Source organism: Patiria miniata, unplaced genomic scaffold (assembly GCF_015706575.1).
Source record: "Patiria miniata isolate m_02_andy unplaced genomic scaffold, ASM1570657v1 HiC_scaffold_8, whole genome shotgun sequence".
Lineage (NCBI taxonomy): Eukaryota > Metazoa > Echinodermata > Asteroidea > Valvatida > Asterinidae > Patiria > Patiria miniata.
Window position 1 is genome coordinate 3,952,385 of NW_024037075.1, and position 26,231 is coordinate 3,978,615.

At 39.3% G+C, this 26,231-nt stretch overlaps 2 protein-coding genes and 1 long non-coding RNA gene across 3 annotated transcripts; 2 read left to right on the forward strand and 1 right to left on the reverse strand.

The window, feature by feature from the left end:
* Positions 1–14,753, forward strand: LOC119719268 (thyrotropin-releasing hormone receptor-like). Its single transcript, XM_038188653.1, has 4 exons — positions 1–1,057; positions 1,444–2,778; positions 11,257–11,449; positions 11,800–14,753. Exons 2-4 carry the CDS (start codon positions 1,900–1,902, stop codon positions 11,970–11,972), a joined length of 1,245 nt encoding a protein of 414 aa, XP_038044581.1. The 5' UTR covers positions 1–1,057; positions 1,444–1,899; the 3' UTR covers positions 11,973–14,753.
* LOC119719270 lies at positions 4,767–26,173 on the reverse strand. The gene is made up of 3 exons (XR_005269892.1): positions 26,018–26,173; positions 19,744–19,861; positions 4,767–4,839 (listed from the first exon to the last, which is right to left on the reverse strand). It is a non-coding gene; the product is annotated as an uncharacterized LOC119719270 (long non-coding RNA).
* LOC119719269 (histamine H2 receptor-like) lies at positions 18,242–19,763 on the forward strand. The gene has a single exon (XM_038188654.1). It carries the CDS (start codon positions 18,517–18,519, stop codon positions 19,525–19,527), a length of 1,011 nt encoding a protein of 336 aa, XP_038044582.1. The 5' UTR covers positions 18,242–18,516; the 3' UTR covers positions 19,528–19,763.
* Positions 26,174–26,231: the final 58 nt, after the last annotated feature.

Here is a 26,231-nt window from a genome sequence, read left to right on the forward strand (position 1 = left end):
TCATACCACGGGCACAATATCAGTTTGGCTAAGGATAATCCACTGGATACAAACAGGTTGTTCAAAGAGAGCCGCATGGCAGCTTATAGTACTCAAATCCCTGGTATGGACATTAATTATAGATAGAATACTCGAAGGCATTCTTTTCACATGTATAGTTGATGCTTCATGCGATCTTGCAAGCAAAAACGCAGTTTAGAAGATCTGAAATGCTTCCAGCGGGAATAAACCAACTCTGGATATTCGCTTTAAAGTCGTTAGTTAGAGCCAGTGCTAGTTAATAGCACAGTGAGTGACGAGTCGAAGCGTCGCTGATCATTATTTCCCTCAACGCTACCCGATCATTCATTGCAACTTACCGCTCACGTTGAGTTGAACCAGTTGTCATATATTTATATTCATATGCGCAGAAGGGCCCCTCGGTTATGCCCGTGAGCATACGGCGCCGTTCCTTGCGGATTTTGAGTGCTGTTTGTATTTGGCTCGGACTTTGAAACTGGACACCAGACACGAGTGAAGGGGGTTGGCTGCCTGCAGACTCTACATGTACATCAGCGCCTTGAATACTCAAGGGATGAGGCGAAGGAACAAGAGGATACGGGGAATGCATCAGAGATGTAAATAACTCCTTGGTTTCATCTTGAAGAGTGGAAGATGACGAGCAACGTCTCACTGGTGAAACAGCCAAGATCACGTATCAGTTTTTGATCAATGAAAGGCGACCACGTGCGCTTCAAATTGGCGTTACTGTACTCGCTGTTTGTGATTTTGCTGGTCTTCAGTTCGATGTTTGGGACAGTTGGGACGTTGCTTTGGTAAGCAAATACACCCATGGCTAGACTACAGGAAGAAGATGTGTTGAAGTACCTATCCGCCATGGAACGGTGGAAAATCGAAAATGTTTGTATTAATTCTTGCATAAAACAGTAGGTGGGTTTTACTCTGGACGGTACCGATTAATTTCGAAGATGACGGTGTCGAGAATATATCAACAACAAAGTAACTCTCGGGTTGATGAACTTAATGATGATCTTGACGAGATCAGCAACGATATCAGGTAAGACAAACAATTGTGACAGTGATTTTTGATGCCGACATACTGATATCCACTGAGATGCACAATAATGTTCCATAATTTAGTTGAATGTGATGCTGTCCTGGCAATAACCGTCTGATCCTCCTAATCAACTTGATATCAGGATCTTGAAATTCTTATTGTCTCAACTCCATATCTGTGTTCTTCTAGAAGAAGAAAGAGTGTAATGAAACTTAGCATTGATAACAACGACCACATTGGCAAAGAATCAAGCGTATCATGTACAAGAGTTATATGACTCTTGAATGTGGGGTCTCTCGAGGTAGAATCTTTGATGTTCTTGTATTTAGTAGTCACAATCCTCGGATAGCTATTAAAAGACTAACATATGTTTCCTTCATTTGCAGGTGAAGCACGACGGCCTGGCAAAAAGTTTGCATGACAGATGGACTGAATATTATTATTGGGATTAAACTCTAAAGCATTGAGCCAGCAACAACGCAAGCAAATATTAACCTACCAGCAAGAGATAAGATATTTGTTCTGATACATGGATCATGGTCGAGTCTGCGCGTTGTGGAATTTAAAGTAGCTTTATTCGATAAAGCGATTATGTCAAGAATTTATTTTCGATGTAATATCCTTGGCGGTGGCGAGGGGATATACACGCTGAAGTGGCACTTGGTGTGAACGCTAATGTGTTTGTTGGCTGCAATCACACAAGACCGATGGAGAGCCTAATGGTGTGTGATTGGTGTGACGGTATGGCTTGTAAGCTTGTGTAGTTGAAGCTGTGATGAGACAGGACAGGAGATGCAGAGGCTAGGTTTCAAGTCTTGTGTTCCTGGAAGGTCATACCAAGAATGGCATACCGTGAGGGTCAGGGTTTGGAGCAGCAGTACAGCCCAAAGAGACCCGAAACTGATCTCTCAGGTGCGTTAAGCTTGACCGTGGAAGCTGTTACTCTCATTGGGAATATCTTCCCCACTCTGGTGGCGTTTAAGCTCAAGAAGCGATCTGAACGAACTGCTACTGATCTCTTGATCGGTTCTTTAGCGGTGACTGACATATTAGCTGTTGTGATGCCGCTACCAGTGTCTTTACCGAGCTTTATAGCTCAAGATTCGTGGACTGGTGGTAAGAGTGCCTGCTTGTATTATCAATTCATGGTCTTCTGGTTGCAGAATAGCGCCATGTTGTTGGTAACGGCTATGGCTCTTGAAAGGTTCCTAGCAATCTGCCTTCCAATGCGGTATAAGAGATGGACAACAAGGACTAGAGTTAGGATAACCATAGCCTTTGTCTACACCTTCGCCTTTACAACTTCATGCCTTCCTTTCTTCGGACTAGCCCCTCCTGTTGTGCTTGTGAAGGACGACGAGAACCCTGAATCCTCCAAAGCCCTTTGTCGGTCTTGGATATCCTCGGGGCCAGACCACTGGCATCAGAGTATATTCCCAATGGTATTAATACTGGAAGGTTGGATCACAATGGTCTTGGTGTTAATCTTAAACACTTGTATCATTCGACGTCTGACACGATTCAGAAGACGATTAGAGTCCACCGAAGTGACCTATCCAATGCGGCCTAAGGATAGTCGAGCAGAGACTCCAAGTGTCGCTACAGAGCCAGCGGTACCAGGGCCATCTTCTTCTACCGTCGACCGACGCTCTTTACGGGAGTTCTCCAAGCTAGTCATCGTGGTAACTGTTCTCTTCTATTGTACCTGGCTTCCTGTCATGGTAAGTATCTGATATTTACACCGCATAGAATCACAGGTGTTAAAATGGCACCGTGTGGTATTATGATAACCAGACTTCTTCATGCGAGAATGAAGTACATGTACTTGTGTAACGAGCTAGACCTCATACCAACATAATTATGAGCATTGTTGTACAATTAGCGTGTCTCCTTTATCGTACTACCTTTAAGTGTCATCTTTTTTTGGCGCCAATTTCACCCAACTGAAAAAGTTTATAAAGGGCATTCGCAGAGTCTTATGAACATAACTTGCACAACTATCACAAAGGCTAACGATTTCATGTAAATTCGTTTAAGCAGAAACTCCTCAAACTCATTGTAGTTGTTATTACGTTAATAAACTAAATGGTAACGGTTCTAAGCACGCTCTTTAATAAAAGTTAATAATAATTATTGTTGACATGACTGCGTGAATTGCCATGTCAGCACTGGGCTTTTAATAATTGCTTGATGGCTTGGACATTTCGTATGTCATTAGTCGCATAGTAATGTAGATGCGTGGGAGAAACTGTCATCGTTTTCAGTTTGAACCTTCCTTCAGCGTTGACTCACTGAACAGGTAGACTACAAGTACCATCTGGATAGCAAACTAATGATTGATGAAGTACGTTATAGTAATAGGCGCCGTGAAGTCATGGGGATGTATCTAAAATTGCAATTTGGTATGCTATAAGGTGCCTTGCTCATGGTCTATTAGATTTGAGTATTCTTCGTTCCTAGATGATGTGATTTACCAGATAGGCGTGGAATAAGACGAACGTGTTGTTGGCTTGAGTTTCTTTATTACTGTATTTTTTTCCCGATAACATGCCTGATTGTGAATTTTACTTCAATTTTTGGAGTAACTTGATCTAGTTCAACACCAATACTGATTGGTACTGCAAAACTTGTGATAATCAAAAATGCATGCTACTTATTTTTCTTATCCATAACTTATTTACTTATAATCATAATTTCGTTTAAATATACAAAGTTTTGTTCTGCTCTTCCTTTTTTGTTTTCCTTACATCCCCTCCCTGTCATATTTATCGTCTTGTCCTATTCCCATTCATATTTATCGTCTGTAGTTCTTACTACTCTTCAGTTGTTGTTTTCTGGTGATAGTGCCGCTCATCGTTTATGCATTCACGGAACGTAACCTGGTCTTGCTACAGGTTGCAAACCTCATGTACTTATTCCCACGAGACATTGTCTAGTCCCTTAATCCATAGTAATTCTTCAGAGGAAATGAGTATCGGTACCAGGGATTCTGCTCGATATTCGTATGAATATTAAGATGCAAAACAAGCGCTTGTTTGTGGTCTTATCTTCCGCTTCTCTTAATCTGGCTATATACTATACGTGAATACTAATGTATAACATCGTACGATTGCACGGACTTGTACGATAACAATCTAGATGAAATGAGTTGGACATCAGAGATTTTACTAACAGGATTATTATTAGTACTTGATTAATGCATGAACAAATTATATAGTGTTTCCGCTGCTTGCTAAATTTGATGTAGAGAGAATGATGTTTGTTTTAAATTACTGAACATAACGGGCAACGACTAGGGAAAATGAAATACAATGTTTATTATACCACGATTATGCGCGTGTCGAACGCGTTCTTATTTTGAGGTGCGCGTGCAATTTAAAACCTAATTGGTCAAAGGGGCACAGGGTTAGCGCTCACCACCTCCGCGCGAGCGTGGTTTTACCTCAATGCTGAATAGACACCTCTCATTGACATCCATCTTCGATGGCAAAATGTTCTATAAACGCGCATATATTGCTCGAAATTTTTTCGAAAACGCCGGCGCAGCCGATGCGCGTCACGAAAACTTGACTCCAAAAATGCGGATGCACGTGACAATCTGTAGGCAATGACGTCATTAATTGAGAGAGAGAGATTTTAATTTTGCTCGTCGGATAAGTGTAATACTGAGAGATTGACAGGCGTTGACGATATTGAAAATGAGCTACCTACCTGCTTCCTTTGATATATACACGAACACAGGAAATCAATTCTTGACTCTGTACACCTTTCTGTCAACCGTTCTGTTTGCAAATCAAAACAAGAGAATGCCGTTATTAAGAAACTGGGACTATGATTATGTCAGTCTATAAATCATGTCCTCAGCTAAGAGGGGCTAGGCGGGTTTTTTTTGTAAAAGGAACCAAGATTGGCAAATTCCAAAAAAAAAAAAATATTGGGGGGGGGGCGGAGGGGTGGCCGTGTATGTCAATACGGGTATCGCCGTTGAATAATTGAGATGGATTCTTTTTCAAAACATCCCTTTTAATTTCCGATTGCTGTTATCAATCCTTGTGAATTAAGGAGCTAAATCTTCATCCCCTCGACTTTGCAAACCACTGACAGTAAAACTAAGCCTGGTTTAAGCAAAACATCTAGATGGAGAACATAAATCACCCGGATAGTGTCCCCGTTTGTCCCAATCTCCGATGCCACAACTATTCTTCATGTATAGGACCAACCGGAAATTAACAGGCGATTCATCAAATCCATAGACTGTTTATCAACATTTTCTGCAAAATTCGAGCGAAATGCTCCAGAAATGTTGATGATTATTTGTTGATAATCATTGTAAACAACTTAAGAATAACAAATGTCGAGTTTTCTCATCACAAATTGCCTTTGTATCATGCGTCTTGTGACGCCACTATTCGCATGAACGGTGGCTTAAGTGTAATTTAAGATTCAGGATATTGAGCATAGAGGACATGCATTATTATACCCAAGAGATTTATATCAATACAAAAAGCTTTGGAAGCTTGATGCCAAGTTTTTAAAACTATATTGAAACGCAGCATAGCAGGGAAAATCAAAAGAAGAACGGAAAACAAAAGACTGGGTTTTTCTTTTGGAATGAACTCTCTCGTTTATCTCTAATATAATAACACTTTGAGTTTGGTGAGAATAACGGCTAACGCTTGAAATTGTGGGCATCGTACAATTTCCAGACAATTCTAGGGTTGAAGAGGGCTAAGGTGTGGTAAGCTAAAGGGACGACTGTTTCATGGTTCCTTAATGCCACCAAAGTGCGCATGTCTGAGCGGAAAGGACACCACTTGGCTGCTCAAAACTAATCAATCATCTACGGAGAACATTTGATTTCTCCAGAGAGTAACAGGACAACGATATGACGCGCGTCGATGTCTCATTTTGTTAAGAGTGGGTCTGTAACATTACCTCAGACCCTAGTCATATCTCTACTCTGTTCCATTTGTATGATTGCAAGCTAACGTTACATCAGATATCCTAAGCTAGTTTTCACAGTTGGAACCAACGGTCAACACGTCTCACACATAAACCGGTCAAATCTCTTGATCTATTTACTCTTAGACCCTGCACTGTCTTGACAAGTCCTCCTCACAACGGACTTTGGGCTTGTCTCTCTCCCCACAGAAGCTGCTCGTCACGTCTTGTGAATAGCATCTTCTATCTTGGGAACAGTTATAGATGAGACGCGTAGGAGTGCTGTACTGTGTGGCAGCTTATCAGGCGCCAGAATGCAATAAAAACGCGAGGAAATTACAAACATTTTGAAGACTCTAATAAACGCTCAGGCACTTTCGTAATCGAAAGTGTGTTGCACGCTACTACTTAACTACACATCGGGTTATGGGTAGCAATTTGAAGATTCCATGAATGAGTATTGGAGGAGTTTCTTGTTAGTGCTGTTTTTGCTTCATAAGGTTGGGAGGAATACAAATTCATGGAGGAGCTGCGTCATACTTTTTTTAACAGAATGAAAGAAGGAACAATATAAAAACAAATAAGCTTCCCCCACCCTTTTTATGATAAACTGAACTGTCATGTTCCGATTTCTTGGAAGACTGTTTCATATACAACGAGGCTCTCGCCTTATTGACATTATAAGAAATCTATTCTGTTAACCAATACGGCATTTTTGAGTAAACTGAAGACGAACGTGTGGATTCAATTTTGCTTTTGTGATATTTATTTGTTTGAGCTGAACATTAACATGAAACGTCTGCTAGTGATTGATGACATAACGTGGGAGTTCTTTAAAACTCCAAACACGTACCTGAAAGCGATAGAAATCTAATTGTTCTCGCCGTCCACATCGGAGTGTGACCAGGCTTTAATTTAGTTTGTTTGGTCAAATCAGTATACGTTTCCGTGCATTATTATCAAACCGAAGATATCAAACGATATCCATTTCTTTAGAAACCGTGAAAAGTACTTTTTTTACGGCTCCTCTGTATTTTTTTCGTCTTGTTATGTTATCTGTTACTTCATAGGTCAAAAACGTAATTGTTAAGGAAAGACATAATAGGGCTAAATATTTGATAATTTCTTTATAATCACTAGACACACTTCAGACAACTGCTGGCTCCTATTCAGTGACTCATGAATGTATACATGAAGCAAATCGCATCCTGTCCGCAAATGTCACAGACATGCATACTTTGCCGATGTTTATTTCTATTAATATGTTACACCTGACATTTCGGTACCTGTAGGCCATAAAGAAAAAAAAATAACGTTCACCATTAGGGTGCACGATCATAACACTAACAGCTGGAAACTATTAAGACAAATTGCACAATGTTCGCTGATTGTTAGTTCTGTTGTCATAAAACACTTCAAGCTGATTCAAATCAAACCAGATTCAAACCAAATGATCCGAAGCTCACTGAAGGTGGTACTAAAGTTCAATCGAAACGACCCAAAACTACCGCCGACGGGACCGACGTAATAACTAATCAAAATCTTAGTGGATCTGAATTGCTTTGTCATTTTTCACACCTCAATCTCAATCACACCCAAAATATATATTATTCATAAAAGTGTGCAGCCTTCTTTCTAATAATGAATAATCGATGTCAGCCTTTTAAAGGCCAAAGCCTACATTCACAAGAATAAAGAACCAAAATGAACAAAAAAGGACTGCATTTTTCTGATGCAATGACGTCTCAAACCACTTGGGCCCGTTTTGTTCTATTCATAATAAACACGCATCTTTCTAGACTGCATGTGGGTATGTGTACAAGTGATTTAATAGCATGGAAACACGCGTTTATGGCAGATTCGAGTGATATTCCCAGCGTTGCTTAGAGCTATGAGTGTGTCTGGTTAGTGTTAACTGCATCATATCAACGCTATAAATTTAATTTAAAAACCTGAGCGAAGACTGTAGACATAACGCTTTAATGCTATAGGCTACTCTGTAACGCTGGTGTTGTTTTTTTTCTCCCTCGGGCTTTTTGTCTAAAAAATAATGAACGGCAAAAGCGTCACCGGCACAATTATCACGCTGCTGCTATATAGACAATATGGAAAGGTTCAGGGCTTATTCAATCGCAACAGTCATACTAAATAAACCCAAATTCCGATGAATTTTGCATGTAATTTTTTTTTGATGGAGTAGGCCTAGGCCTTCCGTGTCAATTATGGAACAGGTATGGACAATTAAATAACACATTTACAGTCACACAATACCGCAGGTGTTAATTCAATGTCCCAAATTAAAATCAATTTCCGCTACTAACTTATCAAGGCTTTCTTCATTCTGTTGAGGTGATACTATAACGTTTAATGGTGAGGTTCACCTGTCTTTGGTACATTCTCAGGTGTAAGCATGATCATCACGTTGACTGCCTTACACCTCAGATCCTGTACAATTAGTGAAATCGTACGCAGATGCTCTGGATTCAAATGACGCACGCAATTCACAACCACACTGGACAGTGCAAGCAATTATCGATAGGCAGACTACCATTACAGATTGTGATCATACACAGACGTGTTCATAACATGGAACGACCTGGTTTAACCCACATTATGGCTTGGTATGGTTTACCATCGGAGGAATGCCATAAGGCAGACATTCGGAATCTAACCCAGATTTTAATGCCGTGAACTGAGAGAGCGAGGTCTTGTTAAAATGTTGAAGAATCCATCGCTTTGTAATCCAGGCTATAGACTTACTAGACTTATTTCTTCGTCATCAAATATATAAATACACTTAAGTTTAGAAGGCGTGGGAATTGCTTTGTATATCGTAAAATGTTTTGCAAGCCTTCCTAATCTGTTGGACAGCTGTATTTTGTGTACTTGCAAGGTGTTTATTATTAAAAAAAATATTTTTAGCTTAACAGTTTGTTTTTCCTGCAGCGGACCCCACTTGTGCGAGGCTTCGCGCATGATACTTATATTGTGGCCACTACCGTGACAGTTTCGGCTCGTTTGATTTTTGCATTCCTGGCTACAAGTCACATTGATGCCTTTCACAATATGGTGTTAAAGGGTTCATTTGTGCAGTGTTTGATAAATGCATGTAATAAGTATGAGATAAAGAGCAACATTTGTTCCAAATGTGATTCCAATTTAACGAGGTTTAACCAAAATACAATTCCTTCTGTTGAGACGGAATAACACAGTATAAAATAAGCATATGAGTGTACAAACTTGATAGTTTGCATCTAGGCTATTATTCGTAATAAATAGTAACACCTTTTTGGAAGAACCAAAAAGGTAAATCAGATAATACGGAAAAACTTAAAGATACAGACAGAAATCGTGTAGAGAGTTTTCTCTAGTTACACAACATCGATTCCAATGCAAACTGAGGATTGAACATGATACTCGTCTGATAAGGTAAAACAATACACGCCCGTTTTCCCCTGCGAATTAAAATCAGAGCAATTTAGATATATTGATCAAATACCATTATATTTTTTATCTATAGTACCTGTCTATCAGATATATACCTCCGAGTTATATTCTCATAATTTAATGAACTGCCGATGGTGTTCAGCGGCATTTTAAATTAAATCGCTCAAGTGCAACAAAGGGAAACGTACGGTGTCTCCACTAAGACACGGAAGGAGGTCACCTTATAATTGCCCTCCCAACGGTTCATTTTGCTTCAATTAAGTTCCCGTATCATGTTTCTATTTTATTAGTATTGAGCGAAGCTGTCAGGTAATTAACTTTCAAACTTCTTTTTTTTTCTGACGGGTTTCATCGAGTAAGCGAAAGAGCCGATTGTGCCTGTCTAGATTGTCGAGTGATGAATGTTGAGTAATAACTAAGTTAAAGGTGTAATGTTCACTGCACATGTATAGCCTTGTATTGGGTCGGTCTTTTGAAAGTATACACACCTGAAAACTCCGGTATGAGAAACACCAAGCGCCCTCTATCTATTCCCAAAGACTAGTCGTGTCCCATTTTTTCTACGGTAAAGAATTTAGCGGTGATGACCCGGAAACCGACACAATTGGGTCAAAGTAATCGATGAAATCGTCTTCCCACATTGCAAGGTGACCCGCGTAACCGACACTTGATGTCTTTCTCGTCTTGGATTTTTTTCCAGCATGGTGGATTAATCAGTTAGATTTCAGGAATGAGACGGAAACCGCAAATGACATTTTTGCAATTAGTATAGAAAAAATGAGGCAGTCGTCTCGCCTGCCACGCGACGCTTGTTTAAAGAAAAAGAGCAACGTACGCGACTATGGAACGGCTTTACTTGAACCTTTATTAAAAAAAAAGTTCAAAATATTGGACCATATAACTGAGTAACATGTGGACGAGCTGCTAGTGAAGGTCGATGAACGCAAAAGTCGCAAGACCGAACTATGATTTCAATTTAATTTAATTATAAACACAAAGTGAGCGCTTGGCATAATATTGCAGACGATGACGGCAGGTCCATTTCATTATCATAATTCTACCTGGGCATTCTTTTAGCGGACTTTAAATGTAACCTATTAGATTAGTCAAATCACTTAAAGGCTTCAGGAAATAATTTCACGTTGAGTAACCTGCCAGCAATTCACAAATGAAATGCAGTTTTTTGCTTGGTGTCAGCGTAATCACGATAACACCTTGAAGCAATCAACAGCATACAGTGTTTGAGTTAGAGGCCTGGTAAAAGATCCTGACTTTTTTTTATTTAATCAAGTTTCAAGCTAGAGTCAGCATCCCGAGAATAAACACTGATGCCTCCAAGCTGTCTGAGCACGGGACCTAATAAATTTGGTGCCATCTTTATTCTTTTTCATAAGGATGTGAGGCAAAAATAAACAATTAACTTTACATCGCCATTCAACCGCACCAAAAGATCCAACAAAGACATTGCTCCGATCCATTTCAAAAGCAGCCGCTTCGGTATTACTTTTCAAAATGGGCATATATAGCTCTATTTCTGGTGGTCACAGTCCACAGTATTCCTAACACTATGAAAAAAATATCTTCACCCAACTTCTTCTCTTCTTGAATTCTTCCTATTCCAGTGTCAATCTTTCGGCACTGCAAATACGCCGGTGAAGGGCAAAACCCAGTATTGAATTTACATCACCCCTGATGAATATTTTGTCATCATGAGCAATCCGCGGAGAGGAAATCACTGATTATAATAACATATATTTTTTTATCCAAACTTTTTCCTTTAACCATTTGCAATATTTTGTCTCGTACATCAGGTAGTCATGACGTTGACTCAATGTGGAATGGTTGTCAGTCAACTGGTGGCGGTCTATGCAGTTATGAGCACAACACTCAACGGACTGCTCAATCCATTCGTGTATGGCGCCCTCAGTCGGCAGTATAGACAGGGATACTTCAGATTGCTCAACAGCCTCGGGACACGATGTGGTTTACATAGGATATGCAAGGGTAATGTGCCTGTATCGTCTGATGTGAACTGCGCCCTCTGTTTACATGCAGATAGTCGCAACGTGTGTTGTTTTACCGATTCAGCAAATTGTGCTAAATTGTTAACACTCTTACAATTTTGGGTCCGCACAAATAATACTAAATTTTGCCTCATCACATTACGGGTTCCATTGAGTTAAATTGTTACTGCAGTCCACAGACACACAGTAAACTGTGGCCTAATAGTTACACCCATACTGATATATAGGGAGTCGACAAATATGACTATCAATGCACTTATATATGAAAAACAAATACATCAGGATGATCTAATTAATATATTTGAAATCATTGCTTTGTATGTTTTGAAGGTTGTGTATCCTCCAACACTGCATCCGAAACTCCACAACAAAGCAACACATCAACCAAGAAACAAACCGAGCAGACCTCTTTAAAATGTATCAACATTACCGTCAACAACACGGCCGAGACTGAACAACTGAATACAACACAGGATGAACAACGAAAAGAAACATCTATATGAAAAGGTGTCTGCAGTTACAGCTAGGAACAGTTTTGGGCTGGATTGATGCATCGTAAGAGCTCAAGCTTCATTTTTGCATCCTATGAGAATGGGATCTGAAGATCAACCATAGTCACTTGAAAGGCATTGGGAGGTGCCTGTATTTGTTTTTATAAATTATAAATTTAATTATGACTTGTATTTTCATATTTTATTCGTCTTGTATGTGCGATTATGCCTTGCCTTGTTTTTTAATGTCGTGAGAAATATACATTAGTCTAACCGCGAATGGTGTCGCTTTATTACATTAAAGGATGTTTCCAATTGATTTACTGTACAAGGCACAAGGGAAATCAGAAATTTTACGATTTTCATTTTCAACGAAAACGTTATGAAGATCATCAGCGGCCGTGTGATGTGGATTGTATAAAAGCTGCTTTCCATAAATTAAGAGCCTCTTAGTGTCAGACCTTAAACATGTTTTCCAAGAAAATGTGTGCCTGGCAATGTTCTTTGTTAAAACCACCAATCTGTGTAAGGCGTTGAAGACGCGAATGTCTGCATGTATGTCATCAATGATAAAGCTTTAAATTTTGATTAGGTATAAGTGCGCCAGCTAAAAATATTATGATGAATGTGGCTGTGGCTTGGTGATGATTCTGGTTTGGACATGATTGATGGCAATGGTGTTCGATGTGAAAGCGTGGGATGTTATAGTGATGTATATGGTCTAAATTGTATTTGATTGGAATTGTGTAGTGGTGATGATATTAGAATGTGGTGGCGAGATATAGTGTTGCAAGGCGGTGGTGTTAATGTTCCCTTATGATGGTAATGGTAAATGTATTTAATAAGGTGATTATGATTCGTTTCGGTTTGGAGTGACATGGAGTGTTTGCTTGTAAGTCCTATAAGTAGGATTGTGATGTGAGGACGATGATGATGGGATGACTGTCAAGTTATGGGAGATGGGAATACTTCTCGGGTCATAGGTGACTTGGGAAGCAAGGGAATGTAAAGAGAGAACAGAGAGACAGAGACGAAGAAATGTCAGCTGAGCAAATGGTACAACTGCACTGCTTAAGATGAAGCAGATGATAGCAAGGATGAGTGGTTAGTTCTTAAGAAGGTCCTGTACACGTGTTTACTTCTACACACTCGTTTCGTGAGATGAGAACCTAAGTTTTCATATCACGCATGTGAGTGTTACTCGGATGTAGATTCATGACTAATACCATGTACTTAGTTTGAACAGTCTCCTATCTGCAGAAGAATTTTTCTCATGTCGATCATTGTTGAAGACTTACCCGAGAAGATTGAATTTTAAGTGTGCAGCTGTTGAGGTGAGTGATCAATGATGGAATATGATTGCAAAATAAATAGATGGAGGGGGTCTTGAGAAGAATGGCAAATATGTAGTGTTGGGATGGCAAAAGGATGACCAAACAGAAGGGAGTCTTAGATAAAATGTAAAGGGAGAGTTAGATATTTATCAGGGTGCAGGGTTAAGGCACTGGAGAGGTAACCTTTCAATGCATCGAGCTTCGGGAATTGGTCGACAAAATGTTTAATGATCAAATGCGGCACTCAGCTAAGTTAAAGTGTCCGAGACATACTGTTGCGACTTATTCTAATCCAATTCTTCTTGTTCTGTGTCTTTAACGTATACAGCTTATTTGAAAGTTCATTACCAAATGTTTAATTGCGCATGTAATGATATGAACAAGAGATAGCAATGATAGAGGGTTTATACTTGTGATGCCAGTTTGCTTGGGGTTCAAAATTATCTGGTGCACAATAAGCTGCAGAACGCTTATAGAAAAACTTGCGTGAAAAAGGGAAACTGTACAGAGACTGATTGATTGGTTTCCTTTTGCAGGAAATGAGAGGTAAAATGACTAAAGGAGGATAGACAATAAGCGGGATGGTCGAAATTACAGATGAAAAGAATTGATAAATGCAAGAAAGTCAATAGTGCAGAGGCTGGAAGACCTGGAGAGAACAGACAGAGAAAGGCAATGGTGACATGACGGTGAATGATGGCAGCAGCGAGAGGTGCATGGGGATAATAAGATATTAATTAAAACAAAAACAAACGAGATGAGAATTGGGAAGATAAGGATGATTAATAGTGTTTGCGTGCACTGCTGACGGTGTGTCTGGAAAACTGATCAGGAAACGTGACAAAAATAAGAAATTTAGAATTATTACCGTTCCCTAAAAGGTTTCGCGTGGTGTAATGTTGAGTAGACGACGATGTGATTCACTAATGACAGAAAACAAGAATTTCAGCTGGCTCATCGTGTGACTCGAACTTCTTACCCTTGCTGATGGGACTCGTACTCCCAGAGGTTAAGACATAGTAAGGAGGAAATAACGTGATGACGCACGAATTTGTGAGCAGAAGAAGAGTTGATTGCTGTGGTAATTATTGCGGTGACTATAGTGACGACGGTGAGGTGGTGATATCAAGTATGATTGGGCGGTGGTGATAAGGATGGTGATGTGGTGATGGTGTTGTGGTGTGAAAGTGAAAGTTTAACGATGAATGGTGGTGACGGCGGTGGGGATGATGGAATTGGTGATTGTTATGGGGATGACAGTAAAGATGTGAATATTTGATGAGCACTGTTGGTTTTAATAATGACTGCTTGTTTGGCTCATTGCATGCTCTTTATGTGCGCTTCATTGCAGCTTGTTGCATTTGGGTAAACATTTCATTGATTCCGTTCATGTATAAAGAAAACACTGCTGTTACATTATACAGAATGCAACGACAATAAACAATAACCGAAGAAGTCTGTGTTGCGTGAATTCAGTCTAAAGCTGTGGAATTCAATTGATGTTATTTCTAGATTAGAACATTGCAAACATGGGCCACTTTTCAATGATAATCTGGAAAAAAAAAATTGCGGATGTTTTCCTTCAAAAATGTTAACTATGCACGTATATCCAAAAGAAAATTGTTTTTGAAAAAAAGTCAAACCTGAACCAAACATATCTGTGAACAATATCGACGCTATAGTGTTAACATTAGAAAGAACAACAGAGTGAGAAACAATATATTTGGCGCCAACGCGGTCGCGAAATATGTCCTTCAGCTACACTGTGGCAATTAATGCACATTAAGGCCTGTTCAATTCATACTCGCCTTGTCCCCCAAAAAGAATCCATTCACAATGGGTCTTAAAAAGTGTTTTTAATAATTAAATAATAATTAAAACATGAAGGGCGGAAGGTAATGAAGCATGTTTGGACAATGGTGCAATGGAAAGGTCGGTTAAGGATAATTTCCGCCATTTATCTTAACAATGGTGCTGTAGTGCTTGTCATTGTTGCTCAGATAATGCATGAATGATTCTGGCATTGGGGGAACTTAATTATCTCCGTTTGTTTATTGGAAGGAATTACTGTCCTTTGTAGAAACACTTCATCATGCCGATGGTTAGTATTTATACGGATAAACAAGCGGAAGTTGAGGCGTATCCCAACGAATTACTGAGAACTATAGTTTTATTTCCAACGCGTTTTGATGACGTTACACTTCCGTGCAATACTAATGATCCAGTCATCATAATTATCTGTCGTCATAAATTTTTTACCCTTCGACATTTCCAAATTCCTCAGAATGCAACCGCATGAGATTTAAATTATTTAGTCATGCACGGAGGTCGTAAAGTGAATGATTTGCCTGCCAGAATTAAAGGAAGCCGGCTACTCTCATTCGCACGCATTCAATCATACCATCAAAACCAGAAGGAATTGAACAAACTTTGGTGGGGGGAAACAGATAAAACAAATGGGAGTACATGAAGCCATAATAATTTCACAGCATCTGCGGCTTCGCCCTTGCTCTTATACTTTCCCGTACTTCCTTTCCTCCCTCGTAGCTTAAATGTGCATCCAGAAAAACGAAAGTAGGCCGAGAATGGTATCTTAGAATATAATAAAAGAAGATGATAAAACTAAACTAAAGGTATTGTAGTGAGTAAAGGCAAGACAGGAAACAATCATGTCTTGCCTTACATTAACATTGCGAATTGAAACAACGTGCTAACCAACTAGTCATAGCCCTGCAGTCTAGTAATAACGAAAAACGATGTAAATTTACGATACAGAGACCACACGGTTTGAGTGTTATTTCCCTGCTAGGCTCCCCGACCTGTCATCACTTTTTAGACTTCATACCTGAACAAATACTTAGATCAAATATTCCCCAAACGCCCTTCATCCCCTTCGCAAATGAACAACAGGTGAATTGACAGAGGTTGCAATTAATGAGTCCAGGCCGAGATGTTTGCAACTTATCGCCATGGCAACAGTTATCCTCTTTGCTTCACAAGCACAAGAGAAAACTGTGTTTCTGGCTTAATACATGTACTGATGTATAGCAAGAAAAAAAGTAAAGCGAATGTCGGTGCAAAGTGTATTCGTTAAAGTAACAGTGATCGATACAAGGAAATTTCAATTATTGTTGACGTGATGAAATTCGATTCGCTTTCGCGTGTATATGAACCGGCCCTAATACGAACACTAATAAGCAATCAATGGATGGGTTATCGTTCTGTTTCGTCTCGCATTGTCAGCAGTTTAATGTTTATGTTAATAACCGGAAGTAGAAAAACGCTGTGCCCAAATTATGGAAGGAAAGAACAGTTGGTGTCAATATCATTTCCTTAGTAAAGACGGGGAAAATATTCTTGAAACCTGAAACACAATACACGTTCGTAGGATCGAATGCTGCCATTATGGGAAGTTCTCATTCAAATAGGTTGCACGTTGAAATGATTCATGATGGGAACAAATTTAAATGCCCCCAAAATTCTTAAATCAAAAATAAACTGTTGTATCGGAAGCCCCATCTAATCGCAGAGGAAAATAATACATATCCACAATGAATTTGATACTGACATCCGCAGAATGATAAATCGATCAAATAACCATCTCCTAAATTGAGAACCAAATTAAGCTGAGTTACTGAATAGGTAACACACTGGCGTGGTTCAATTGCCTGGTCAACGAACGCTTGTAACTTGAGCTGTTTTAGTAAATGTTTACGAGAGGTAGTTATTAATTTAAAGGTTAACATGGCTTTTAGTATACTAAAAGCCAGGTTAACCATTAATTAATAACTTGACTTTCTGAACTATCTCTTGTCATGTTTGCTATAAACGCGGCTCGAATTAAACGTGCACAATATTGACCCCGGTACTTCAATTAGACGGGATCATGCCATTGCTCAACAGTGTGGATTTTACTCATTTTAATAATACATTAAGGTAACCCTTGATTGACAATGAATAACATGCATTAACGTTACATTAGATGGGGAATTGTAATAGTTTCTTCTGGAGAGAAAGTCGTGAGTGCATCCTTCCCTCGACGAATTAGATCTTTTCTTTTCTATTTACAAGTACAATTGTTCCGTGCCTAGCCATAATTCGTGGATGTATAGAACGATCATACTTCATAACATGCAATCTAAATCAAATTACTCTATACGCTAAAAGAATTCGGTTGATAAATATATACAGATACATAGTTGCATTATAGCAAACAACTATGTATCCAGCATACCCCATCAGAATGCTGCAAATGACTCGCAATGCAAATATTCAACGATTCAGCTCACGTACATTGCGTAGGCAAAGTTAATGTCCTTACTCGAGCTATACTTCATCACTGTGTCAAGAACGACTAGTTACCTAAGAATGTCGCCAAAATAAAAATATTTGGCAAAGCTACGGTTTACTATTGTGCTGCGTCGCTTTGCATGTGACGGGTGACCAATATTCAATGGGCTATTAATGTAATGAGCACGGATAGTTTCAGACGCATTTGGGAAGAGACAGTTTCCACATCCATTCTTAAAAAATTACATGTAAATTAAATCTTGCATTAGGCAAATTTACACGATGGAGACCTTCCTATACATTGCGAATACAATTTATTTCATGTCATTGGCAATGTCATTGGCATCAAGTTTGCCGGCGACGGTATTTTTGAACACTGCAAAATACTGACCTGTACTATAAATATTCATGAGGCGAACCAGCAATTAGCCAATAGCTTCCATGGAGTAAAAACGCCATACACTGTTATGGATTCACTTTTTATTTTATATGCAAATGTTTAAACCAATGAGAAGTCGCGCGATTGACAATAAGCGCAAATCAAATTTAAGAAAGAATTTCAGTATGCAAATTACGTCACTGAGCGGCGTGGACAGGCGATGTCTAGTTAATTCGTGCAACCGCCCAGTCAGATACTACAACTCGGTCAAACCAGCACGATAGTCACTGTGCGTCTCTGATCTAAAGCAAACAGATTGATTCGCACTGCACGTCCGTAGCTTCCCTGAAACATTCTGACCACGGAGCAACATCAAGCCAGCACAAAATTGTGGGAGGACTTTCAAGTTTAAGATAACACCGGGTACAATCTGGTTACCCAAGCAAAGCTGACAGTCTCTGCAGCGTACAGGGACGTTAACATCTGATAAAGTGAACTGTAGTCGAACGTCTTTTCCTTTCAGACTTATCTGTGGCAGTGGAGAAGTCTCGACATGGATAACCTGACGACTGTAAGTCCATCAGATGTGGATGGGGAGGTAGTGGTGTATCCTAGTTTTGCGTATCGAGTAGTCTACGCTACCATTATTGCGATCATCTCTGTAGTCGGTGTGATCGGAAACACTTTCGTTATCCTCGGTGTTATCGTCTACAAGAAACTACGTACCAAGACTAACGTCTTCGTGGTCAATCTAAGCGGTGCTGATCTCTTCAACTGTTTGAACCTTCCTTGGATGAGTGTTGCTGTCCTCAGTGTTGATGGCTGGCCGTTACCAGGTTGGATCTGCAGCTTTGCGTCTGTGTCTTTGCTGGTCTCCATTGGATCAAGTCTGTACAGCTTAGGAGGGATAGCCCTCTGCAGATGCGCCTTGGTAACTATGAATCCTACGGAGTATGCTAACTTCTTGACCCGTCGTCGATTAGCCTGTTTGATGGCGATTGTCTGGACTGTACCGATTACTGTCTCCCTCATGCCTCTGACTTTTGCGCCAAACTTCCTCGGTTTCAATGACAAGTACGACATGTGTATCTGGGACACCAACCACTGGTTTTCCATGACTTACAATGTAATCTTGTCTATCTGCTGTTTCCCGCTACCACTATCCGTCATCGTGGTGTCGTATGCACGTATTTGGCGTCACGTGCGTCGTCACGCGCAACGTATGGCGCGCGTCTCGGCCCGCAGTGTATCAGGCGTCGTGGACGGGAACGGAGCGCGTAAAGCACCGGTCAATCGCCGCCAAATGGCCGTCACTATCAACATGTTAATTATCATCTGTATCTTCTTGGTCTGCATCACGCCATACAGCATGATTCTTGTCTTGCCTGGTGGAGAGATCGTTGTGCCCGCTTTCGGAGTGGTTCTGCTCAGTAACAGCTGTATCAATCCACTTATCTACGCTACTAGGCATCCTGATTTCAAACTGGCATTCGCCAAGATTCTCAGATGCAAGGGAAAGGAACTCATGTCAGAAAGGAGTCGTGTACAAAATACGCAATCTTGAACAGAAACAGTTACCCTCAAAAGCTTTCATGTTTGATGTTTTAACATCAACACCACTGCAGTGCATTTGATCTATGAGTGATATGTTTTACAGGATCTAAAAACTATAAACTTAAGTTATTACTACTGTTTGACTTTTATTATACTTCTTATAAAAACGGAGACAGAGATAGCATAGGTTAAACGATATTCAAGGGATTTACACTTTTTGACTTACCACATGTTTTGGATGCCTATATGAAGCGGGTGTTTGTATCTCGGAAGTCTCATAATGTTGGACTCGTCATCTTAAAGCATGTGGACAAATCATCTTTCGGCACACAGAGACATGATTCCTGCAATATAATAGTGTTTGAGGCATACATTATAAATTTGTGAATATTGACCTTAACATTTCCTTTTTAAGTGAATCAGTTACAATGTTCATGTAAACATGGTAAATTATTAGTGAAGTGGTTAATTTCACTGCATGACCAATGGTTTAATGTTATTAAGTGTTGACATTAACTGGCACTGTGGCAATCCTTTGATGACGCGTCACCCACATACTATACCAACAATTCAATCAACTATTTCCGGCCGCTCGTGGTGGCAAGATACCTTGAAAACATCCCATGCTGAAATTATTCAATCGCTGAGTATATATTTAATGCAGGTCATGCAGGTGAAATCATGTTAAATCAGTCATTGAATTAATGTGCTGTAAGTGAGTGAAACCAAGATAAAGAATTATGTTTCTTTTTAGAAGATATAATCAAGATGAATTCATACGAATTTTAACCTTCAAAGATACTTCAATCCCGGTCAAAATTGAACTATACAAACATTGGAAACGTTTATTCTTTTACTTAAAAACCGTACAGCTTGCGAGATATTTTTACCATTAAAATTAATCCCATCCCTTCCACGTGAAAATAAATAACTCTCAAACTGTGGATGCGGCCCCTCATTATTTTATAAACCAAAAATTGAATTTACACCAATGCAAAATTATAATGCCTTATAAACAATTGTATTAAATTATTTGAAAAATGTACCAACCAAATGTACACCATTTTCGGCAAGGGAATTTAATATACCACATGTTTATATTGCTGCAACAGTGTCTATAATCATCATATTATTATTATAACCGCCAGAAACTGACCATGCACCTGAGACATTTAAAATTCAATTGACCTGCTTGCAGCGTCTGGCGTCGCTCTGGATACATGCCCATCGTCTGTATTGTACATAGTTTGGTTGTGTGGGGTTGAACATTCTTAATTATTGAGGCAGGAAGTGGCATGATTCTGATCTAATCAAATAAAGTTGTTAATGTTTGCTGGAACAAAGTAATGATGATCCTTAGAAAATCAAAGGTCTTGTATCATAGTTGTCTGAGCATGAATGTTATGTTGTTATCATTACAAAAACAAAAAAATACTGTATGAAATATTTAAAGACCAACAATAGTATAGACTGCCAATGTATAGGCCTGGACCTACGTTATAACTAATTTACCCACACCGGAGGTCATGCCATGGTGCATGGCTTCAGAATTTTTTGTGTATTTTCCATGGTATGAAAAATTCAAAAACATATTTTCCTAATTCGTCATGCTCTGCAGTAATAGTAAAAAATAAAAGGCGTCTAGGGTTGCTCTCTTAATTGCCCAAGTTTGATCCGCGCTGATGAGCTTCACCAACAAGAGGTGAGCTTGATCATGCAGGCCAGAGGTGTTATCGCGTTTCAGCTCACAACCGCATAGAAATGGGTTAACTCCTTGATATTAATAATAGGACTACCTTTGAAAGCGATCGTGCATTATAGTAAAACGTCATAGAGCATTTTAACAGGGTGAAAGCATCTCGCTCGAGATCTATGCACGGCGCCAAGTTACTAATGGCTCCAGCATTGCATGAACTGATGGGCAGACGTTTGAGCGTATTGTGTCCTTGTAGGGTCATTACCAACATTTACTCTCACCATCTCACGAGGTTTTATTTACAGAAAACAAAAACAGGGTTGTGTGTTCGAACTCCATTACCTTATTGAATTATAGATTGCATGACATTTCCAAGAAGATTTTTTTTCCAATGCGAGATTCATCTCTTCAGGAACGCAATAAGAGGATGTGTCATGTTTTGTGTGTTTAATGTGTAGCCTCGCAATATTTCATTTATTTCATGCGATCAGATTTGGACTCTTTATAGTTTTCTGTAGACATCTTTAAAAGTACAGATTTTATAACTTTCTCGTTTGTTTATAAACTATATCCAATGTATAGATCAACGTGGTGTGTTTGGGTCATGATGACATAAATTGAAGGGAAACAATGGATAGGCCTACAGATAAAAAAATCACAAACGCGATATTGTAAACGACGTTTTGAAAAAAAGAAATACGTAAGAGGTACAAGTAGTCTATAGCTTTAACAATTAGTCAATTTTAAATTCATTGTGATTTCTGAATTCCTATGAATTGGCAGACAGTTTCGTATAAGCATGCATTAAAACAGCATAATTATCTCCAAGCATGAGATCGCAGACCATTATTTTATTTTATGAAATAATAACTAAACTTTAATAAATGTTACGAGTTAATTCTATTTCTTTGTTAAAGATGATAGCTGAGTGGCTTGTTTGAAAAAAATGCGTGTACTTGCCGCATGGGTGTTGTTAATAATAACCAACAAACTACAGTTGTTATCAGTGTTGTAGGTCTCGAGACCAGTCTCGGTCTCGGTCTCGGTCTCGAGACCACTTTTTGCCGGTCTCGGTCTCGGTCTTGGTCTCGGGAACTGTGGTCTCGGTCTTGGTCTCGGTCTCGGTCCCCTTTGGTATCGATATTTTGGCTGGTCTCGAGTCGAGACCAGCCAAAAAGTGAGGGGGCGGATTCCGCCCCCGGCCCATAGGGTTAAGTAAAGAATCAGTTTAGGGCAAATGTGACTGCAGTGTGATGCTAATGGACATGTCTCTCTTCACTTTCTAGTGAGTGAGGCATAGTCCAATAACCATTGCTCCTCTTCTTATTTCTCGATTTTATTGTATGACGATCTGTTGAAACAAGCACTTTATAGCCATCCTCATTGATTCCAAATACAACTGAGATTTAAATCTTATGAATCAAGACTGAAACATTATTTTTACCGTCAGATTTTGAATTTTGAATATGGGGAACAATTCAACACTTTTTCCCTAGAAATATTGGTGATTTTTTTCTATTTTCCTTTTCAATTTTTCCTTTATTCGTGGAGGCGGGAAAAGGTTTTTTTTCATTATATTTATTAATGGATATTCATCAATTCGTAGACCGTTAAATTGGTATTAGTGGTGGACAGCTGAATTTTGTGATCTCTTTATTAAAATAGACACGACTTGGGAATAGTGTATGCAAATTACGTGAAATGTTCACAGTTACTACTCAATAACATGTTCTTTATCCCAATTGTATTTTTTTACAAAATGGAGCGTGCCATTTTATTTTTTTTCATACTGTCACTTTCTTTTTGACTCGCCATGTATTCATCTTTTCATCTGTGATAAACACAAATTGAGCTACTGCCATGGTCACACAAAAATAGAGTCTAATTGCCTGCCTCGTCTCCTTCCTAAATGTCGATTGCATTTGCATGAGTCGGGAAGAATTGTGTTCCATTAATCACTATATGCTGTTTACGGCCATCACAATAAACTATTAATATATTGGCAATATGTCGTACTTGTTAATCACTAAAATATTCAAGTAAATTGCCCGGCAAAGTAGCCGATGCAGGCGATACGCTGGCACGGTACAAAACACAGAGAGGCGTGCGCACTGAGCCATGAATCCCAAAAGGTACATCTCGCCCACCACATTCAGTTTGTGACAGCGCCATTCTACTGTGTCGGCCATATTCTCAAATAGGCTAATGACGATGATGACGGCGGGCTGAATAACAGAAGATAGATCAGGCAAATATGGTTCATCAATCTTCTATAGTATATGTAACGTTATTGACATTAAACAAATATAAAGTGGAATTACATTTCAGCCTTAGCCAGGCCTTCTTAAGAGGTAAATGACAGATGAACAAGAAACAAACATGTAGGGGACACACAAACATGCAGGGTTGGAAGGAGAATCACAAAGAGGGATGTGGGGGGGGGGGCAGATCAATCCATATCCGGCCACCATCTCTCAATTTTTTTGTACAAATCTATATTCCATGACTGAAATAAATCAATATTTTCTTGCCCCAAATTTTTTTCGAATCAGGTTTACAAGGAGGTCCAATGTAAAATTAAAGTTGCATTTAAATATCCGTTAGTGGTCATTGCTGAAACCAAGGGGTGGCTGTGGAGTTTAGGGTCCGAGTTCCTATAACAGATGAAACATCCACCTTTAATTTGTTTACTTTTGTCAAGTTTCAACATGTTCAAGTTTTGCAAAAACTAGTACAAATTGTCGTACTCCTAAGTTAGAGTTTCTTCATCAGATTTACACTTTATAGTAGTTAAACAATATTTGTAAAAAAAATATTTTTTTTTTAAAGTGGCAAAAATATATGGAGTTCATCAAGTATTAGTTTTCCCCTTCTTTAAATTAGGTTGTTAATTGATTGTGACAATAACAAATTCTGTTGCCATGTTGTAATTTATGGCATGAAGCAAACACGAAGAGCACTCGCATGACACAATTAAGCAGGTACAAGTGATTCCTAACTTTCAATCACTTCCTTCACATCCCCATGAACATCAACATCTCAAGGACAGACTGTTCAGCTGTAATTAGTGTCTTGATGTTTATTTAGATTATTGTTATTTATTATCCGCGGTCTCGGTCTCGGACCATTTCGGTCTTGGTCTCGGTCCGCCTTGGAGGGGCTGGTCTCGGTCTCGGTCTCGGTCTCGCAACTTCAGGTCTCGGTCTTGGTCTCGGTCTCGGACTATCCGGTCTCGACTACAACACTGGTTGTTAATAACAACTTGTTATTAATGGATTTACTGTTTGTTTAGTTTTGTGCTCTTTTGTGTCTTTTTTCCCCTTCTTTTTTTGGTGACCATCCTCTCTGATGTTTGCTGGATCATTTAGGGATTTCCACAGAATAATCATCCGCCCGATGAGCTGTCAATTTAGTCCCATCATTAAAAAGGCACATTTACACAAGTTGATTGCATGAGCTTATCATTAACTATTGGGGCTACAATAATTATATTGTGGACTAGTTTCAAATGAACCGCTGCATTTATTAATCTGGCTTAGTCTAAAATGAAGTTGACATAAAATACAAACAAATTGCTGGCGTAATAGGCAGCTAGACCAGGCAAGACATTCATTACATGATAGGCAAGGTCGATCGGTGGTCCAGATTCCAAGATTCCACAAGAAGACAAGTGAAGATAAAACGTGCCTCGACCCGCTGGCTCGACTTCTTCCTAAAGTTACATTGATATACAGGGACACTCCGACACCACAGTTGATGCTCCACTTTCGGCGCACCGTTTGACTTTTCGCGTAGTGCAAAAGGATATACCCCATATTTCACAGTTTGTTATGACATTTAGGTTTTTGCATTTAGTTCTAAACACTTCCCTTCCTAAACTTTGAATTTATCAACCCGTCAGAGTTAAGAGATAAATTGCAATTTTCTGTTTGACGTGCACAGTGAAATTAATCATATAAATAGTTAGAGTTATGGTTAGGGTTTGGGAACATATATCTATAGGTACTGGGGAACATAGTTAATATTAAAGAACATAGGCATGCACCTCTATATAGTCTTTTAAAAAAAAGTTAAACGCAATTAATATGGTGGTGTTTCGTAACGTGGCGCACTTCGACCTTCCCGATTTTCCTCATAGTGTTGCCAAACTTCTTTGTTGACAAACTTCAAAGTCATTCATTGAAACACTGGTACTTTTCCCTTATTGATGCTTGCTATTTAACCTCTGTGAACAATTTCGGTGTCATGAAATTTAAACCGAAATTCAAAGCGGTGGCGTCCGGAAATTGGGCACAAACTCGGCTGCGTGTTCCCTGACGCACTTAATGAATACATTTCGGAAAATTCCAAATTAACATTTACAAATTCCTGTTAAATTGAAAAATTCTGATAAACCATTATTATCTCTACTTACATACCCAACTAGAAGTTTGTAAGAAAGTTATTTGCTAGTTTGAGGGACATTTTCAAACTCAAAGGGTTCACTGAGTATGTGTGCACTTCGAAATAAAATCGGAAAATCACGCCGAAATAAATGTTTCTTTACTTTGTAATTGTAAACGGGTAGATAAACTCGTGGTTTATGAACGGGAGAGTTTAGAACTTGGTGCAATTTCCCTGTCTGTGAAATTTCAGTGAAAATTTTACTCTAACTAGGCGCTACAGGCGAAATATCAAAGTGCGCCACGTTATAGGGGCCGCGTCACACAATGCAGGGTAGGCCTACATCGACAATATGGGCCCCCTGGTTGACCATGACCATGCTGACCGTCACGTTAGTCATGAGATAATTAATATGGCCTACCTTGAGTTTGTTGTGGCTACCTTATCCTGGAATTCATCTGGATGACTAACAAGACATTCTACTAAATCCTGCCTCCTGTGAAGCTGGAAATATTAGCGAGTCCGTCGAAACATGTCAAAAAAGTTCTCACACTGCAAACTTTACTTTTTGCGCCAATTTTCATCTTGTAAAAACGAGCGCCCTCATTCGTTCGACCAATTCCTGTAGTGTTCCC

What these genes read in the sequence shown, in the direction of transcription:
- LOC119719268 (XM_038188653.1), top strand. Translation starts at nt 1,900, where the DNA reads ATGGCATACCGTGAGGGTCAGGGTTTGGAGCAGCAGTACAGCCCAAAG. An exon ending in GTACCTGGCTTCCTGTCATG is followed by an intron (nt 2,779 to 11,256) that starts GTAAGTATCTGA and finishes CTCGTACATCAG; the next exon opens with GTAGTCATGACGTTGACTCA. An exon ending in TTTACATAGGATATGCAAGG is followed by an intron (nt 11,450 to 11,799) that starts GTAATGTGCCTG and finishes TATGTTTTGAAG; the next exon opens with GTTGTGTATCCTCCAACACT.
- LOC119719269 (XM_038188654.1), top strand. Translation starts at nt 18,517, where the DNA reads ATGGATAACCTGACGACTGTAAGTCCATCAGATGTGGATGGGGAGGTA.